Raw genomic sequence first — 14569 nt, 5'->3', positions numbered from 1 at the left:
GAGATGACGTGTATACTGAGTTTAAAAGTTAAGCTCTTAACTAAAGACTTAAAGGTTAAACATACAAAAATAAGTCCTAAAAGGAAACCTGAACTTATTTTACAGAAGCTGTGTATCCCAGTTAAAGACCAAATACTTGATGTCCTAGCAGGGAAGAATAATTAGCAAATTAATTAATCAGAGCTCTATCTATACTATCAAAGCTAATTTTTAAATTTTAAAATCAGTAAACCTTCATTCAAGTTTAAAATTCAAGAGTATGTGAAATGTTTGATCTTCCATTACCACTGTATACAGCATACCACTGAGATACACCCAGGGCCCCTGGACTTCAGTCCATACTTTTTTATACTTAAAACTCTAATCAATGTATAGGCACTTATTTTGAACAAGAAACAATCATCTTCATAAATAAGAGTCATTTGCACAAAGTTTCTAAGATCCTTTTCACCTTCCATGGATGTAAGTATCCATGCCTCTGTCTTCCCCAAATATTCATATTCATTGTTTCATGTTCTGTCTCTCTCACATACACATACACATGCACACTTGCACACACACAGTATACCAGACCAACTCAGGAATCATTTCTAACCGATTACATATCATTTCTCCTTTCATGCTCCACTGTGTCCATCATGTTACTACTTTAGTAGAATCTTTAAAAAGATTACCACAACAGATAAGGCACTGGTATGATGGCTTAATTTTGGTAGAAAAGTCAGTCCTGAACGAACTTGGTAATCCCGGAATCCTCCAGCTACAGACAGTGTGGTTAAATTTATGTGTCTAGCATTCAGAATCCAATAGTTGTTTACAGTCATATAAAAATCTGGTGGGAAATAAAAAAGACATACATTAAAAATCAGTAACCATGCTCTGCAACAATAACCCATCTATAATACTAATATTAAACTGAATTTCTGTTTAAGCCATCTGAATTGTCTATAAGCAATGCCATCCACATTTCTCTATTTTGGGTAAAGTCAGTATCTTTACACATACTCTACTTTCCCCATCAGAGTACAAATACTAAGAGTTAGTAAAGGTATCAATAAAGAAAAAAGATAACCCAATTTTATTAGCTTTGACAAGTCCATAGCAAACAGGTCTCTACATTCCACAAGGATGCTGCTTGTTTATGAGCCACATAGTATAGAAAGAAACCCCCGAAATTCTTCCAAAGATATAAGTTTACTATGCTAAGGAGTTATATCAATAGATCTTCCTAATCATGGCTGTGTCTCTGCTTATAGGGCTTAGCAACTCTCTACTGCAGCCACTGTAGTACTGGTGACCAAACAAAGTACTATTTAAGTTCTTAAAATACAATCTATCAGGACAATGACAGTCACATTAGTCTTGGGACTCTCCGCTACAGAAAATCTGATGCTTAAGAAGATTCTATCCATTTAGTGTAACAAGTGGTGCAGACAATTTTTCCACTTTATCTATGGAAATGAGAAAAATTTAGTGTTGAAGATCTGAGGCCAGGGCAGGAGAGTTCTCATTTCCTATTCTGATTATCAAAACTTATTGCATTTTTTATCCTGGCATTTGATCCCATTGATGGCTTTTAACATTTTGGAACAGCAAACTCTTCTCATTAAAGATTTCAGTAGTATTCACTTAGATTGAGACAAAGCAGACCCATTCCTAATAACTCCAGGGCTTGGGATAAGAGTTCCAATGAGGTATACATGCCATATGTCTAAATACTTAAAAGTCAAACTTCCAGCTAACAAACTTAAATCCAATGTGTTTTCTCTGCCTACCTTGACAAATATATCATTGAAATAACCTGGAAGGCCAGGTTCAAATTAAGAATTCTAGGACACCTCAGAGTTGGACACCAGATTATGGCAGCATAGGGAGAGCATATCTCTGGCCACAGATTGCTGTGGAGATCTGCAGCAAAGGGGGAACAGATCACTGTGCTCTCTTCTTCTTCCCATCCACATTCCATCCTGCATCAGAAAGATCTCCTGTGCACAACAAAATTCTGTCTGTACCTCATGCAGAGCCACCCCTTGGCCAAAACTCAAGCTCAGGATTCTACATACCTGTCCTCAGGATAGATCCAAGTAAGAGGCTAAGGGAGTGGGCTTCAGGCATATGGGCAAGAAAAGTCTGAAGGACTGGCTACCTGGATCAGAGTCCAGAAGTAAAGGTACAGCCTGTAAGTGGGGAGGCTGCTTGGCCTGTACACTCCACACCCTGTGGGGAATGGCAACACGAGAGCAGGGCCCTCTGAAGTACAGAGCTCAGTGCAAGGCTTCCTTTCCCCTATTTAAGGACAGTATTTCCACCAAGTATAAATAGGGAATCTACTTCTGGAGGTCATATGGGTCTCCTAAAAACTTAAAATCCACCCTTGAACTTTTGTTTTTTCATTCTAATTATGGCTTAATGCAATAAAAAATAAATACAGACTAAAAGGCATAGAAGCTTGCTAATTACTGGAGAGGCCCCCTGACCCTAAGAAGCACTTTCAACCTAAGCCATTTAGAGACAGACCATCAGTATCCTTCAAAAACAGTAAACCTGCCTCTCTTGACAGCTCTTTCCTCAAAGAGATTTTTAAAATGCATCTTGAGTAATTATAATTTAGCCTGCATGGCTCATCTACATACACCACATAAAATGCAGTAAGGGAAAGAATTCTCAATTGTGGTGACAAGTATTATGGCTTGTCTAGACCTTTAATTTTTTCCTAAACCTATTATAAATAATAATTTATAATTATTAGAATCAGTAAAGCATATTTAACCAACTTCAATAATAAAACTAAAGATTTTTATCAGAAGAGTTCTACAGGCAAAGTTTTAAATGTACTAAGGAAAAAAATCAAACTTCTCTTTAAGTGCTACTGCACCAGATATTCCAGCAAGTAAGTTACTCCTTGGCAATGTTATGTTAAGATGGGTGCTTTGGAAAACTACTTTGGTTTGGAGTCACTAGGGTATATGTCTCACTTATCTGTAAACAAAATTTTCACCACAATTAAGATAATGCAAATTTTTATAGGGTAAGAAGTTGTGTAAATTTACTGATTAGGAAAAATAATGATTTCTTTCTAAAGATTTTCTTCTACACATACAGCATTCCAAAAAGCAGTGAATACTTGACTTTCTTTAATAAAAAGTTGAGACAGTAGGCATTTAATTCTTATTCTGTGACATTATCACTATTTAATTAGATGACAACAATCATAAACACCTACTGTTCACTCAAAATTCCCTGCAACATTACAGTATTATCCATAATTTTATTTCCTCTGTTATTGTAATGGAACTCAATTCAGAGGCAGCATACGTAAATGTTAAAAGCACAGGCCCAGAAACAAGCTTGCTGGAGTCAAATACCAGCTCCACTATTTTCTTGCCATGTGACTTTGGGCAAGAATTTTATCTTGGCCTCTTTTTTCTGTCCATGGACATGGCAATAACAATGGTACCTACCTCAAAGAACTGCCATAAGGATCAAATGATACAATAAGCATGTAAAGTTCTTACCACAATATCCAAAATATAATAAGAGCTCTATAAAGATTAGCAATCCTACCTTACCTCATCATATAAAGTGTTAGCAGACCTATTTATTAAAATAAAAACAAGGCATTTCTACTATTTTAGTTAAATATAAGGTTATTTTGAATGAAGTACCCAGAGGAGTTAACAAAAAAAGGAAGTATAAACACACTTTAAGAGACCAAGAGTCATCCTCAAGAATAACTAAAATGAAGCTCAAGTGCCTAGGGGTTATAAGACACATGTTTTCCATGTTAAGATGCAAAAGGCAGAGAAAATTAACAGCAGTTTCAGTTATGAGCCTAAGTTGAAAGTCACAAAAAGAGATGCTCAGAATTGGAGGTGCTGATTTAAACCTAAGCTGCTTCACACATGGATAAACCTGTAGTATACTCTAAAGGGAGTAGTAGCTGCAAGGATCTGTTTAATCCTAAACAACAATGGGGAGGTCAGTTAGTGTTTATGTAACAGTACTCACCTGTAATGAAACGATCTAATGGCATCACAGGAGCAACATGAGGTGTTGCTTGTGTAATAAGAAGATTGATCAGATCCTGCTTAAAATTTTTCAACGTAAGCAATGCTCTTGCAACAAGGCCACCCATAGAATGACCAATTATCGCCACACTTTTTGGAGCAAATTCTTGACCCTATTTAAAAAAATCACCAAGGCATGATTAAGGATTAATATTATAATAAATATACTAAATACTTCTCTCTACATATGAGCAATTTCATAGAAAAAAGAAAATTAAACTATTTATATAACTTCCCATAATAAGATACAGACATACATTTTCATATATTTGTAATTAGTGTATACATATTTTGTGTTTTGCAAACATTTTTAACAGCTAGGCTTTGGTTTTCTGAACCAAAATCAGAACACTTGGTCTAGCAAATCATGTTTTTACCATTTGTTATATTGTATGTAAGAGGTGTAATTATATTTGGTGTATACCAGAATATTAGATTTCATAGGATATATAAAGTCAAATCATTTATTTGAAACTGGAAATAGCACAAAAAAGCCAGAACAGTTACAACTGCCACAGCAATATACTACCTCATCATATTGATATATCCTATCTCATCAAATTATTTCTCTATTGTGTGCCTGGGTTTAAAAGGAAGCCAGCATTCCACAACATCTATTCACTGACAATTACATATTTTATTTTTTAAATAAGTTTGTTTTTTTTTAACATCTTTATTGGGGTATAATTGCTTTACAATGGTGTGTTAGTTTCTGCTTTATAACAAAGTGAATCAGTTATACATATACATATGTTCCCATATCTCTCCCCTCTTGCGTCTCCCTCCCTCCCACCCTCCCTATCCCACCCCTCCAGGCGGTCACAAAGCACTGAGCTGATCTCCCTGTGCTATGCGGCTGCTTGCCACTAGCTATCTACCTTACGTTTGGTAGTGTATATATATCCATGCCTCTCTCTCGCTTTGTCACAGCTCACCCTTCCCCCTCCCCATATCCTCAAGTCCGTTCTCCAGTAGGTCTGTGTCTTTATTCCTGTCTTACCCCTAGGTTCTTCATGACATTTTTTTTTCTTAAATTCCATATATATGTGTTAGCATACGGTATTTGTCTTTCTCTTTCTGACTTATTTCACTCTGTATGACAGACTCTAGGTCTATCCACCTCACTACAAATAGCTCAATTTTGTTTCTTTTTACGGCTGAGTAATATTCCATTGTATATATGTGCCACATCTTCTTTATCCATTCATCCGATGTTGGGCACTTAGCTTGTTTCCATCTCTGGGCTATTGTAAATAGAGCTGCAATGAACATTTTGGTACATGACTCTTTTTGAATTATGGTTTTCTCAGGGTATACGCCCAGTAGTGGGATTGCTGGGTCATATGGTAGTTCTATTTTTAGTTTTTTAAGGAACCTTCATACTGTTCTCCATAGTGGCTGTACCAATTCACATTCCCACCAGCAGTGCAAGAGTGTTCCCTTTTCTCCACACCCTCTCCAGCATTTACTATTTCTAGATTTTTTGATGATGGCCATTCTGACCGGTGTGAGATGATACCTCATTGTAGTTTTGATTTGCATTTCTCTAATGATTAGTGATGCCGAGATCCTTTCATGTGTTTGTTGTCCATCTGTATGTCTTCTTTGAAGAAATGTCTATTTAGGTGTTCTGCCCATTTTTGGATTGGGTTGTTTGTTTTTTTGATATTGAGCTGCATGAGCTGCTTGTATATTTTGGAGATTAATCCTTTGTCAGTTGCTTCGTTTACAAATATCTTCTCCCATTCTGAGGGTTGTCTTTTTGTCTTGTTTATGGTTTCTTTTGCTGTGCAAAAGCTTTTAAGTTTCATTAAGTCCCACTTGTTCATTTTTTAAATTTCCATTTCTCTAGAAGGTGGGTCAAAAAGGATCTTGCTGTGATTTATGTCAAAGAGTGTTCTTCCTATGTTTTCCTCTAAGAGTTTTATAGTGTCTGGCCTTATATTTAGGTCTTATCTGCTTTATTGCAGCAGTCTGGAACCGAACCCGCAATATCTCTGAGGTATACCTGTATTTCTCCTCCATTTGCTCTTCAGCTGCATTTGCTTTTTTGTTGTTGTTACTCTAGAAATTACAATATACAGCCTTAACTTATCTACCAGAATTAATATTATACTTCTTACGGCAGTGGAATAATTCTATTTACTCCTCTTCCCATCCTTTTCACCATTAGTATATATTTTCCTTCTAAATAAATTATAAACCTCATAAGGAATTCATTACTGAAAATAAACTTTTTAACCTTTTAATTATGAACCAATTAGAGAAAAGTTGGAAAAATAGCACAGAGAGTTCCCATATACCTCTCACCCAGTTTTCCGCAATGTTAACAGTTAATATAACCCTACTACAATTATCAAAAACAAGAAATTAACATTGGTGCAGCAACAGAATTGACTGCAGACCTAATCTAAGTTTTACCAGTTTTCTCACTAATGTACTTTTTCTATTTCAGGGTTCCATCCAGCATCCCACCTTGCATTTATTGTTATTTCTCCTTAATCTCCTCTAATCTGTGACAGTTCTTCAGTCTTTCCTCATTTTTTATGACCTTGATGCTTCTGAAGAGTACTGGTTAGTTATTTTATAGCATGTCTCTCGATTTCGGTTTGTCTGAAGTTTTCCCATGATTAGAATGAGGTTATGCATTTTTGACAATAATGCCACAGAAACTATGGTGCAGCGTGTCAGGAGATTCATGATATCAATATGTCTTATTACTGGTAATGTTAATCTTGGTTAAGATGATGTCTACCAGGTTTCTTATTGTGAAGTTCTTTCCCTTTGTAGGTAATAAATATTTTAGAAAAGATACTGTGAAACCATGTGAATATCCTTTTCCTCCTCAAACCTTCACCTATTGATTTTAGCACCCATGATGAATCTTGTCTGTAGCAATTATTACTGTGCCGTTCACCTAACGGGAATTTTTTATTTCCCTCTTTCCTTCTACTAATCACAAAACTGCCAGTTTTTGTTACTCTGACAATGTCTTTATTTTGTCCTCATTTTTGCTAGATATACAGTTTTAAGTTGAGAGTCCCCTCCCACCCCATCATCCTCCAAAAACCTTTAAGATGCTGTTCTATTGTTTTGGGCTTTCATTATTTCCGATGGAGACCAGCAATAATTTTTATTGTTTTACCTGTAGGTAAAGAGCCTTTTTTTCTCTGGCTGCTTTTAAGATTTTCTCTTTATTTTGGTTTTGAACAATTTGACTAGGATAAACTTGGGTGTGAGTCTGTGTTTATCCTGCTTGACATTCATTGACCTTCTTGATCTGTTGGTTGAAAATTTTAATCAGAATTGTAAATTTGGGGCCTTTAGTTCTTTGAATATTATCTTTCTTTTTTAATAAATTTATTTATTTATTTTTGGCTGTGTTGGGTCTTCGTTTCTGTGCGAGGGCTTTCTCTAGTTGCGGCAAGCGGGGGCCACTCTTCATCGCGGTGCGCGGGCCTCTCACTGTCACGGCCTCTCCTGCTGCGGAGCACAGGCTCCAGACGCGCAGGCTCAGTGGTTGTGGCTCACGGGCCCAGTTGCTCCCCGGCACGTGGGATCTTCCTAGACCAGGGCTCGAACCCGTGTCCCCTGCATTGGCAGGCAGACTCTCAACCACTGCGCCACCAGGGACGCCCAAGTTCTTTGAATATTTTTTCCTCTTATATTTCTCTCTCTTCTTCTTCTGGGGTTCCAGTTATGTATGTGTTAGCCTACTTAGTATTGTCCCACAGATTCCTGAGGCTCTGTCCTTTCCATCCTTTTATCCTCTGTGCTTCATATTTTGGATAGTTTTTAACTGTCCTGTCTTCAAATTCAATGATCTCTTGTTCTGTGGTGTTCAACCTGCTTAAAGCCTATGTACTGAATTTTTCATTTCTGTTTTATTGTTTCAGTTCTCAATTTTTCTTTTTTATTCGTTATTTATTTATTTATGGCTGCGTTGGGTCTTCGTTGCTGCACGCAGGCCTTTTCTAGTTGTGGCAAGCAGGGCTACTCTTCGTTGCGGCGTGTGGGCTTCTCATTGCGGAGCATGGGCTCTAGGGGCACAGGCTTCAGCGGTAGTGGCACACGGGCTTAGTTGCTCCGTGACATGTGGGATCTTCCCTGACCAGGGCTTGAACCCATGTCCCCTGCATTGGCAGGCAGACTCCAAACGACTGCGCCACCACGGAAGTCTCTGTCCTTTTTCTTTTTTAATAGTTTCCATGTCTCTACTGAGCTCCCTCATCTGTTCCCTTGTTGTTTGCATCTTTTATTCTAAATCCTTAACTCTGATGTTTTTGAGGCTTATATGGAAGCATTGTTAAGGTGGATCCTACAGTAGCTCTTACTTTAGGGCTAGAGTAGCTCTATTCCTAAATCGTGTCCTTTCTTGGGTCTCAAATGAATGCCCAATGTTCAGATAAGGCTTTCTAACTAGCTGGTCAGAACTCCTGGGCACCAAGTGGCCTCTCAAATCTCAATTCAACCCACAATTCCCCACGAGCTGTTTTTGCCAGGACTTGCACAATGGTATACCAAGGGAGGAAATGACTTATCCTAGTCGGTAGTAGAATTATCCCTGACGCTGTTTAGAATTGCTGGCACAGATGAATTTGAGTCTGTTGTACTGCTCTTTTAAATTTCTCTAGGGACACATATTCCCCCTTATTCCTTGCACCTGAAGCAGACATACCCCACCACTTCCTCCTTGGTATGCTACTGCCTTGCAGCCTCTTGCCCTGTGCATACGTAGCACAGCACTCAAAGACTGAAGGATTCAAATTTCTAGAGCTCCCGTCTCTGCCTAGTTCTCTTCTTTCTCCTACCTGACCACAAATCTAGCCATTTCAGTGGTCCCAAATTCCAATCTCTGCCTTCTTCAGCTTAGTGATATCAATTTGCTGTTCTTGACCTCTAAAAATTTACCCCATGGTCTGGAAAATGCTTCCAGGCAGAAAGCCGGGCACTCACGGAGCTCACCTCACATGTTTCCCCTCTTTCAGTGGTCACAGTCCTTTACCACTTGGTTGTCCAACACCTGAAAACATGTGCTTCAGATACCTTGGCTAGTTTTATAGTTGTTTACATATGGAAGTAGTCTACTCTAGTACCACTTATTTAGCCAAAACTAGAAGCAGAAATCCATACTAATGGCTTTAGGAAATGCACTGCACTCCTAATTCATACATAAAGTAAAAAAAATTTTTTTTCCAAACTTCACAAGAAAGATTTCTTGTAAATTGAATTTGAACTTCAAAACCCACCACTGAGTTCAAAACGACAGAGTCCCACACACAAATACCTTTGTGCCACCTTTGCTTCAACTTCCATACAAACAAATGAATAATTTAAAATATGCTGAGTCCCTTTAACCAAAAAAAAAAAAAAAAACCCAATAGGTTGATCACTATTTATTTGTATGATTATCTCGTACCTTATAGAGCTTGAGAATTGTCTTAATGCATTCATGCACAAACTTGGTCTGCTTCTGAAGACTTCCACCGTATAGTGCCACCAGTTCTTCATTGAAATTCACACTAAAGAAGTCAAAGTGGTACTTGAAGTCAATGTCTTCAGCTTTTCTAAGTGCAATAGAGCCAATAGAACGAACTGCAGAGGAAAAAGGTGAAGTGCACATTAAACAAAAATTTTTAAAGTTTCATCTATTCTTGCTTCAAAGTCTCTTAACAAATAACTTTATCCCAGATTCTGAATACAACCTATTTCAGGGTGACATCCTTAACAATAGCAATTTAGAAAAACAAACCAACTTAGCAATTGTGTGTCTTGTCCTGTAAATTTTTTAAGTTAAGTATAACGTGAATGGTTCATTCATTCTCTACCTGCTTCCCCTTCAGTAGGGGCAACAATAGCTAAAAGGGAAGGAAGGATTCCTTGAAGAATAAGAAATAGGAATTTTGTCACACTTCAGGATTTTAAGAATGAGAAAATTCCTACAAGAAACGTCTGCTCATTACAGCTCATCACAGTGGTGTAAATACTCATGCATAATTTGTCTCTTTTTCTTATACATGACATCCAACCATTAGTAAATCTTGTCATGCTCTACCTTCTAAATATATCCCCAATCAAGGCTTCTCACCATTTCCACCACCACCTTCCTAATCCAAGCACCATCATCTCCTGCCTGAACTACTCTAACAGTTTCCTAAATGGTCTCTCTGCTTCCACTGTTTTAGGTTTTGATAAAGTAGTCTACATATATATAAAACTTTTTTTTAAGTTGCTGGTCTCTTAATTTCAAATGTAATTCCCATTTCCTGCATTTGTACTCTCTAGGTTTTGGGTTTAGCAAACAAAATAGCTGTTTGGCATTCCTTTTTTTTTTAACATATATAACTCATGTACTATACAACTCATTGTGTAAAGTTTACAATTCAATGATATTTTGTATAGTCAACCATTTCTGCAATCTAACTTTAGACATTTTTTAATCACCCCAGAAAGAAAACCCTGTACTCATTAACAGTTACTCCTCATTCCTCTTCTCCTTCTAATTCCTAGAATGCACTAATATACATATGCGTGCATATATATATATATATATATATATAGGTAGATAGATAGATATATATAGAACTGAATCACTTTGCTGTGCAACTGAAACTAACACATTGTAAATCAAATATACTTCAATTTAAAAAAATCTAAGATGATAATAAAAACAGTAAAAGTTATTTTTACTAGATAAAAAAACAAAAACCCGATGTTAAGTGGACGAAGCCAGACACAGAACAATGCGTACTGAGTGATTATATTTATAGTGCGACATTTAAAAATAGCCCCAAACAAGTAGACTATATTAGAGATGCATACTTAGATGCTAAAACTATAAAGAAAGTCAAGAAAATGACTACCTTAAAGTTAGGAAGGGAGGGAGTTTTAATCAGGAAGGGTCACACAGGAGGCTTCCAGGGTGCTGGCGACCTTCTTCTTGACTTGGGTTTTGGTTCCATGGGTACTCACTTTATAATCATTTTTAACCTAATAGCCATATTCTATACATTTCTCTGTATATGTGTTATATTTCAAACACAAAGATTAAATTAAAAAATCAGAGTATATCATTTCCTACCCAAACCCTCCAATAGTTTCTCATCACACTTAGATCAAAATTCTAAGTCTCTTCCACAGCTTTTATGACATAGCCTATGGCTACTTTTCCATCCTCATCTCTTTTCACTTTCTCTAGTCTCAGTGGCCTTGAACGCACCAAGCACGTTCCTGCCTCCGGATCTTCCCCAAATAGTCACATACCTCAGTCCCTTGCTACATTCAAGCCTCCACTCAAAATGTCATCTCCTCATACTGGCCTTCCCTGGCCACTTCATCTAAACTAGCCACCTCCTGACCCTGTTTATCCTTTATCCCTTACTCTGGTTTATTTTTCTTTCTAACTTTTAATATTACTGGCATACTAATATCTAGAATATCTAGAATACTGCCTGGCTCATGGTAGGTACCCCATAAATATTTGCTAGCTAAATAGATAAACATGTAAGTAATTATACTAAATGTTGAAATAATTCTATTCTCATTATACAAAAGAATACACCATTTAATAACAACAAAAAAAAGAGCAGGTTTTAGCTGAAATTACTTCTAAATTGCCTGACTGTTAGGCCAAAAATAACTGCTATATTTCAATTTGGAATCTGTACATATAACTTCCCTACCCCCACCTTTCTGTGTTTCCCTCAGTATTTCTAGACCTAATTTAAATAGCTCCAAAACAAAGAAACCAGTCTCCTCTCTTGTTCAGCAATAACATAAACCACTGACTTACTTCTCTAATCAATGCTTTAGGTTCTGTTTTCTGTACCCTCCACTTCTAACACAAACCTCTTTCTTCTGCTGATTCCTGAATCCCTATGTCATCTATTTATCATTCCACTCCATCTTATCTTCTCCTACTTACTCTTTGCAAAGTGGCTTGCAGCTATTCTTTTTTGTGTACTTCTCACATGTACTTCTCTCAGACAAAATGTCATATATTTGTGTCTCCCAGTATACCTAGCGTTAATACCTAACACAGAGTACATGTCTGATAAATTCTTCAATTGAATTTCACAGCTTTCAAAATTTACTTTTGAGACTTACCTTGCTTATAACTTCCAGCATTACCGGGAAGAAAGAGAACAGGAATACCCGTTAAAGGGAGAACTTTGTGTTCTTCAGCATAGGATCCTTCTCCATAAAGATATAATTCATATGCAGGATAGCGTTTTGCCAGTTTCTTTGGAAGTTCTATTTTCTATAGAAAAAAAAAAAGCAACTTCACTTTAATCAGTTTTACTAATACAATTCAGTCTCACAGTACCCAATTCTGAATTTGAAATAGTACAATATAAAAATATTACTGATGATAAAACTACACTTAATGCACAAGTTCTACTTTTAGTTTACACATATGAAGACTCAGTCTTGAGTTATATGAGCTTTAAACCATGTAGTCTTCAAGAAAGCATAAAATGGGACTACTTGAAATTCTAATAAATACAAATTACTCAGAATAGCTACTGGCAAGAGAAAAACACTGGTTTATGTCAGCAAGTTCCATGTTAACATAACTGAAAATGCATTTAATTTAGTATCAGTTATCAATTATACTTAGAAATGATAAAAGCTTTCCATTATCAAATGAATTCTTTTTTGCTATTTTAAACTGTTTTGTAATGTCTCTCTCCTTTCACTCAGGCCTAACTATATACTCCAAGCTGCTACATCATTCAAAGGAAAGTAAGTTTGTTTTATAATGCAGCTTTCTGACCTTTCAACTTAATATGCTTGACCTACAATGTGCTTAACAAATTAATCTGAACCTTACAGCCATGTCTTGGTTGAGACATGTACACTCTTCTCACCATGAACATTCCAGTGAATTAGCATCTGTTTCAGTTTTCATGGACTTGGTGCATGGTTTATCAGCAAGCCTAAAACTACTCTGCAATTCATATTACTGTACACCAAATGAGGCAGTAATTCACATAACATTTCTTTCAGCAAAATACAAACGAAGTCTTAATGTCATCCCCAAAAGGTAGGTATCTATAAAAGTGGGAGTAAAGTATAAGTTCTTCTTCTCCTTTTTTCCCCCGAAGGGATGGAGACTGTTAAAAATGAAACCAGTTACATTGAACAGTAGATTTTATTTAAGTACACAGCAATAGATTTAATGATCTAGCAGTAATGTACACGTGCTTGGTAAAAATTTTAACTACTGAATGAATTTTGAAAATTGTAAATGGATAATGACTACTGAAAAAAATCACTGTTCTAGAAAAAGCATAATTCTGATCATTCATGCAAATTCCTGAATATTCCTTTGAGGATAGTACCATAAACAATCTGTGCCACTAACACCATGAAAACATCTTTAGAGATTGTGACCTTATTGTTTAAGATACTAGCAACTTTATCTCCTCAAATATTCAAAATACAGACATACCAACCCCACTATTTGCTTTATATGTGTACATGGACTTCGACTCAAATTAGTCCCAATATTAATTATGCATAGTAAATAATCAAAAAATAAAAATGATGTAATATTTTGTTTCTTTAGGTATAAATTAAGCAAAAAGAAAAGATGAGAGAAAAAGGGAACAGTTATCTTAACTCCTCTCAATTTAGTACACCATTTGATATAGCAGTACATGCGTATTACATCACTATTCTTTTTAGGACAGTAACTAAAAAAGTTTTGAACTACTTGAAAATTAACTCAGAAGAACAGGAACTATCAAATATATAGAAAAAGAAATATTTAATTCTCTGGAGACAGAAAAACAAGCAAAAGAATATTACTTGATATATTTCATAACCTACTATTATAAAGGCAATTTCATAGTGAGACACTGTACATTTAAAAATATGAAGGCATCAGATGGCGGGGAAGATGGCGGAAGAGTAAGATGCGGAGATCACCTTCATCCCCACAGATACATCAGAAATACATCTACACGTGGAACAACTCCTACAGAACACCTACTGAACGCTGGCAGAAGACCTCAGACCTCCCAAAAGGCAAGAAACTCCCCACTTTTTCTTTACCTGGGTAGGGCAAAAGAAAAAAGAATAAACAGAGACAAAAGAAGAGGGGTGGGACCTGCACCAGTGGGAGGGAGCTGTGAAGGAGGAAAGGTTTCCACACACTAGGAAGCCCCTTCGAGGGCGGAGACTGCGGGTGGCAGAGGGGGGAAGCTTCGGTGCCGCGGAAGAGAGCACAGCAACAGGGGTGCGGAGGGCAAAGCGGAGAGATTCCCGCACAAAGGATCCGTGCCGACCAGCACTCACCAGCCCGAGAGGCTTGTCGACTCACCCGCTAGGGTGGGCAGGGCTGGGAGCTGAGGCTCGGGCTTTGGTCTGAGCGCAGGGAGAGGACTGGCGGCGTGAACACAGCCTGAAGGGGTTAGTGCACCATGGCTAGCCGGGAGGGAGTCCGGGAAAAAGTCTGTACCTGCAGAAGAGGCAAGAGACTTTTTCTTCCCTCTGTT

At 37.1% G+C, this 14569-nt stretch overlaps 1 protein-coding gene across 2 annotated transcripts in view; it reads right to left on the bottom strand.

Moving 5' to 3' along the window:
* The window catches only part of PGAP1 (post-GPI attachment to proteins inositol deacylase 1), a 74519-nt gene that overhangs the window by 49735 nt on the left and 10215 nt on the right, over nucleotides 1-14569 (bottom strand). For both annotated transcript variants that reach the window (XM_060152398.1, XM_060152399.1), the window contains exons 2-5: nucleotides 12174-12327; nucleotides 9487-9662; nucleotides 4009-4180; nucleotides 675-832 (exon numbers count right to left, since the gene is read on the bottom strand). In XM_060152398.1, coding sequence (XP_060008381.1) covers nucleotides 675-832; nucleotides 4009-4180; nucleotides 9487-9662; nucleotides 12174-12327 — 660 coding nt within the window. The remainder of the gene's footprint in view (nucleotides 1-674; nucleotides 833-4008; nucleotides 4181-9486; nucleotides 9663-12173; nucleotides 12328-14569) is intronic.

Source organism: Lagenorhynchus albirostris, chromosome 6 (assembly GCF_949774975.1).
Source record: "Lagenorhynchus albirostris chromosome 6, mLagAlb1.1, whole genome shotgun sequence".
Lineage (NCBI taxonomy): Eukaryota > Metazoa > Chordata > Mammalia > Artiodactyla > Delphinidae > Lagenorhynchus > Lagenorhynchus albirostris.
This window is presented reverse-complemented; position numbering and strand designations above follow the sequence as displayed.